Consider the following 6000-nt stretch of genomic DNA (forward strand, 5'->3'; position numbering starts at 1 on the left):
CACATTCGGTGAAATATGTCATACCATAGTACTCGTGAACCATGTACTGTTTAGTTCTGTCTGTTATATGATAAATCAACTAATTATATCAACACAACTAGCGGTGTGTTCTATAATGGATCTATTGTCAGCATTTCCTCAAGTTAACCCTCTGTGTGCTTGGAATGCGGATTGGCAAAGAAAAACCCATAGCCTTGTACACACTGTCCAAAGTCCCTGGCATAGAAAGGAGTAAATCAGGATTCATGAAAGATTTATAACCTCTTGACAGGTACAAGGTGAAGAATTCATTTATCATCTATCTAATCATTCAATGTGAAAGTATTTTGTAGTTGTCGTATGTGACAATAGAATGTTCTCTTCTAACCACTTTCATAGTCATGAGTCAATGCCACCAGGAGAAGCCTAGTTTTTGTTGCTAACCTCCTATAGGACATATTGAAAGTGATTCCTGCCATGGAATATTAATGTTCAGTCATCTATCATTTATCTAAATGTCTTTTGTCTGGCAGTCATCATGTATTTTGAGTCATGGAAAAGTGTATTGTGGAGTTTCCCCTGTTATGATCACTGAGTACAAATTCCACTTTCTACAATCATGGATAAATGGTCCCTGTAGCTATCCATCCAGAGTGCTAGAGCTTGATAAATTGAGGTGATGTGTCTTTGCATTCTTGGACCAAACATGTGATCAGTTTTTTTTTTTGTTTGTTTTTTTTTCCACTCATGAATGCCTGTTGCATTTGTTGTGGTTGTGATGATGATGATGATGGTGATGATGATGATGATGTTGTTGTTGTTTACACGAGCGTGTGAGACAAATTCATGCATGGAATGCCATGTGATTTACACAACCGTAACTACTCTCAAGATTTAAACAAAAATTACAACAACAGCACAGCAACAACAGAGTCAGGGGGTTCGAGGAGGGTTCAAGTGGATGTGTGATACATATTACCATGGTATAACCGGAGAGTATTTCCTGTCTGTTTTCCTCATCAAATAAGGGAGAACATGCACTTCTTTGTTTCCTCACACCTTGAGATGGAATGGCTAGACTATTGACCTCTTCACCAGAGGGGATGGAGGTGGGGGAGGGAGGTGGGGGGTAGAGAAGGGAAGGGGGGAGCTGAAGTCTGCGGTTGTCATTCAGAAAAAATGCCAGTGCACAATTGCCTTAGGGGGGTTTTCCTTTATAACAGATACTTAACCCTAATTTGGTAAACTCAAAAGATACAAGTTATCGAACAGCTGGTTGCAGCGAGCAAGTACCCCATGAGTTGATTTTAATTAGAAGGCCTGTTCACACACACACACACCTCCGTACATAAAATCAACAGTTTTTGAAAATTTATTTTTCCGACATGACATAAATTGCCTATGTGTAGACACAAGAAACTGTAAATTCTCACAACATGCAACTCAATTCCCCCCCCCCCCACAAAAAATGAATGGTCCAGCTTGATTTTTTTTTTTTATAATTATAACCTTTTTTTTTGGGGGGGGGGGGGGGACTGCGGGTGAAGAACCAGATTCAAAATGACACTAAATGATGCTCTTGTGAAGACTCTTCAAAAGCCGTACACCATTGTACATAGTGCTTGCCAAACTGCACACCTCAGTGATACAAAATAGTTGTACGCAGTGAAAGGAATGCACCGTTATGTTACAAACAGACTCAAATTTTGTTTACGAGCTGACTTTCGTAATCCTTTATGGTTATTGTATGGGCCATCTGAAGGACCTTCACCCCCACCCCCCCCCCCCTTCCATTCATCACACATGTCAAACTGTCTCAGAATGTACTTTGATGATAGCACCGCAAGAGAAATGTTGGTGAAGACAATCACAGGCCCTTGTCCTGGGATGAACTCCTCCTCCTTTGCAGGAAGTGCTCAAGGCTGAATTTTTGCAGTCTTCTGGAACAGGAGACTTTCGCCCACTGGTGGGATGCAAGGCTCAGAGTCATTGATCGTGCCATTTTTCTCGAGCTCATTACATGCTTTAACCCATTGACTGCAAGTCCCCGAGTATACTCAGGCAGGTGTCTGTGGCAAATGCATGCTGTAGCAAAATCAGTCCGTCCTCAATGGGTTCAGCAGGGCAGCTAAGGTAGTGGATGCTCTGAAGAGGAGACAGAGCCTTTCGTCACCCTGAACTTTCAGAAACTTGACTCTATCATTTACAAAAGGGTAAAAGTGGCTGACTGAAGTTTTCCCAAACTTTGAAGGAAATCAAAAATTTTCATCATAGCACCCCCCCCCCATAAGAGTTGTTTGCTACTGAAATTTGTACTGACATTATCATCCTTCTGTGTCACTGACAGCAAACTTTCTCTTTCTTCTTTTCCTGCAAAAAGAAGAAGATTAATTTAAAAGTTTTGTCTTTGTGCAGTGTATGTCAGCTGAGTGCAAAGCTGCTCGTTTGTTTCAGAAGTTTGACCAGCAGGTATACAATACATGTATCAGAAGAAAATGTGATGTGTAATAACCTCTTGTTTGAAAAAAAATGGTGATCATAAAATGCAAAATGGCTTTTCAAAAGTGTCAGAAATATCAAAGCATTAACAATTTAGCAATATTTCAGATGAATGAAAAAGGTCAATTTCACTTGTGTGATATAGTAACGTTTAAAGTTCTTGTCATACATCTCTTTAATTGTTAGGAGAGGGTTTGTTTGTGTGTGTGTGTGTGGGGGGGGGGGGGGGGGTATCACATGAAATTGTCTACATTTCCAAGTCAGAAGCATAACCTCTCACCATTTTTGAAACCTGTGAGCAGGATTCCTTCCTGAAAAAAAAAGAGAGCTTACTCTCTCTTGCAGGCCAGTTTGTGACAAGTTCAATGGTAGCCCCCCTTTTTCCATGAACTGAACATTCCCCCATCCCCCCACTCCCCCAAGCTATCACCCCCTACCTATCTTGCCCTCCTCATGCCCCTACCCCCTGGGATAGTGAAAGAGTATCATAAGAACAGACAGTTTGTAACCTAACTCCTGTAATGTCTCACAGTCTGACTTGTATATGGATTTAGGCAATCCAGGACAAGAAATTAGAAAGCTGCAGTTTGTTTTTTGTTTCGTTTTTATAGGATAAGGCAATGCAAGTGATAACTATTCAAGTGACTCTCATTCACATTTTTTTTTTTTGGGGGGGGGGGGAAGGGAGGGGGTCTTTTGTTTTGTTTGATGTTTTGATATTTTTTTAACCTGATTGACTTTTTTCAGACCTGTTCAGACTTGTTGAATTATGAAAATATCTGGGCAATATTGTGAGTGTAGAACAGTCTGAATTGTTATGACTGCAAGGAAGTGATTACTGATGTGTGAGTAAGGTGGGTAGTCAAATTTGACAACTTCTATGTGCAAGAAAGTTTGTTGTCCAGGCAGGAGCCATGACTAGTTTCTCCTCATTTCAACACATTTTACATTTGTCACAGTCAATTGTTACATACAATAGGTCCATCCCCAGTAATGTCAGTACACCTGTGCCATTGATGTTGATGCACTCTATATGAAGAAATTAATCATCGTGTTACTTTTCTCTTCTCTTTGCAGATGCAAACATTGTTCTACAACAACTACAGTGTTGGGGACACTGCATTCACTGGTGACCTGCAGCGCCTGGAAGTGCACAACGCCATCACGATGCACCCTGTAAAGCGCACGCCCTACATTTATCGCCTCCACAACTACCTCCAGTCGGTGAAGGTCAATGACCTGCACATGAAGATCGCCAAGCAGTACCGAGAGATCCAGGAGCTGAAGGAACTTCTCCATGAAGATGGGGAGGAGTCGGTGACAGCGCTGGACCAGGACGCTCAGCGCTTTGGCACACCGATAAGCCTCAACAAATACATACCAGAGAGCCACAAAGAGGTCATACCCTGGACGTTTTTCTCGCGGTATGTTTACCAGAGTCGTCATGACAGCCCAAGGCAGGGGCTGACGCAGTCCATCCGGACGGGTCTCAAGGACATTGTCATGCAGGTGATGACACTGATCAATGCCAACTCACAGAAGGTGGGTAGGACGATAGAGTACAAAGAGATCCTCTACGGCTACTCCCGAGTCACCCCGAACCATGGGGCTGACTACATCCTGGACTTGCTGTTGATCTACAAAAAGCACAGGGGAACAAGTAGGACGCTTTCAGTGAGGCGACATGCCTACCTCCAACAGGCCTTTGGGAAGATAGAATTTCAGGAGGAAGATGATGGTGAGGAGAATCATGTGCCTGCCACAGGAGGCTTCCAGAGTTCACTGAATCTGTTTGGACACAAGACAAATTCAGACACTGCCGTACAACTTGGAAAGAGTCCACAGAGAATCAAGGAGACCATCCACTTTGTGATGCCATTGGCTGGACGGCTAGAAATCTTCCAGCGTTTCATGAGAAACTATGAACGTGTGTGCTTAAAAACCAATGAGAATGCCAAATTATTAGTTATACTGTTCAAGAAGGCAACAGACGACCCCTCGGCAGACATCATCAAGACCTTGAGTGACTACCAAAAGATGTATCCACACAAGGAGCTCAAGGTTATCCAGGCTCAGGGGGATTTCAGCCGTGGTTTAGCCCTGGAGCTGGGTGCCTCGCAGTGTGGCCCAGAGGCCCTCATGTTCTTTGTAGACGTAGATATGTACCTCTCCCAGGGGTTCCTCAACCGGTGCCGCATGAACACCTACCGCACCAAGATGGTCTACTTTCCAGTGGTCTTCAGCCAGTACAGCCCGGACATCGTGTTCGGGTCAGAAGCGCGGCAGGGCAGCCAGCTGGTGATCAACAACGATGCCGGCTACTTCCGCCACTTTGGCTTTGGCCTCGTGTGCCTGTACCACAGTGACCTAAAGGAGGTTGGGGGGATGAACAATGCCATCGTGGGGTGGGGTATGGAGGATGTGGACCTCTATGAGAAGTTTGTACGTAGCAACCTGACAATATTCCGTGGGCCCGATGCTGGACTCGTGCACATATACCACCCTGTTATATGTGACCCAAGGCTAGAGGCCAAGCAATATCAAATGTGCATAGGCTCGCGTTCTAGTACATATGGGAGCAACATGCAGCTAGCGAGACTTTTACAAGAAATGTCGCAGGACACAAAGTCCGGAAAAGTGATAGACAGCCACGAAGATGACTACAATGGTAGATAGCATCAACTGAAACATGTTGATCGTACCCCCCCCCCCCCCCCCAGCGATAGCAAGTAATTAGCCATATTGGACCTCAATGTGAGCATAGCAATTTGCTTTGTAGGAGCTATCCTCTTAGCACATTCTAAACCAAAACATGTGTGTGTTTTACATCACCTTCTATAAGTCTGTGAGATGCCATGGTAACCCACATTTCTGCAATGCTGATCGACATCACAATCAGTGCGATGTATATCAGGGGTTGCGTGAAATTCGCAGTTATTCGTCAAAAGATATGTGCAAATTGGTGCTCAGAACTCGTGTTTTGTGGCCAAATAGGGAGCGACGTGTGTATGTATCCAAGCACATCTTTTTCTTTTTTTGATGGATCAAATGTCTTTACCATTTCAGAATATGTTTTATCCAAAGGAACATCTTTATCTCCAGAATGAACTTGACTAAAAAAAAGAAAGAATGATATCTGTAGTTTTTCTCACAAATGATGAACTGCAAAACAAGTTGATGAAATTTCTTGTTGACCGCTATTAAGCAGTTTTAGACAGCTTGAGCAGTCATTGATAGTATTCTATTCTTTTCTTTTTTATAATGTTGTAAGCAGTCAAAATCAATGTCATATTGGTGAATTTTGTTAATTTTATTGTCAATGTCTCCTGCCATTCATTCAGTCAGCATGGGTTATCAATCTCTTTACACTGCAGCCAAGTGTCCCATCATTGGATCAGCTCTACTCATTAGTTTTCAGTGGCTTGCTGATTAAACCAAGCCTTGTTGTTTTTGTTCGAGTATAAACATCATGAAATTCAGTTCTGATTCATCGCTGTAGTTTTGAGAGGGATTGGTTAGTAT

At 43.0% G+C, this 6000-nt stretch overlaps 1 protein-coding gene across 1 annotated transcript in view; it reads left to right on the plus strand.

The window, feature by feature from the left end:
* The window catches only part of LOC140230494 (chondroitin sulfate synthase 1-like), a 94209-nt gene extending 89055 nt beyond the window's left edge, over positions 1-5154 (plus strand). Inside the window, exon 2 of the mRNA XM_072310648.1 lies at positions 3556-5154. Coding sequence (XP_072166749.1) covers positions 3556-5154 — 1599 coding nt within the window. The remainder of the gene's footprint in view (positions 1-3555) is intronic.
* The last annotated feature ends 846 nt before the right edge of the window (positions 5155-6000 follow it).

Source organism: Diadema setosum, chromosome 7 (genome assembly GCF_964275005.1).
Source record: "Diadema setosum chromosome 7, eeDiaSeto1, whole genome shotgun sequence".
In the NCBI taxonomy this organism is placed as follows: Eukaryota; Metazoa; Echinodermata; class Echinoidea; order Diadematoida; family Diadematidae; genus Diadema; species Diadema setosum.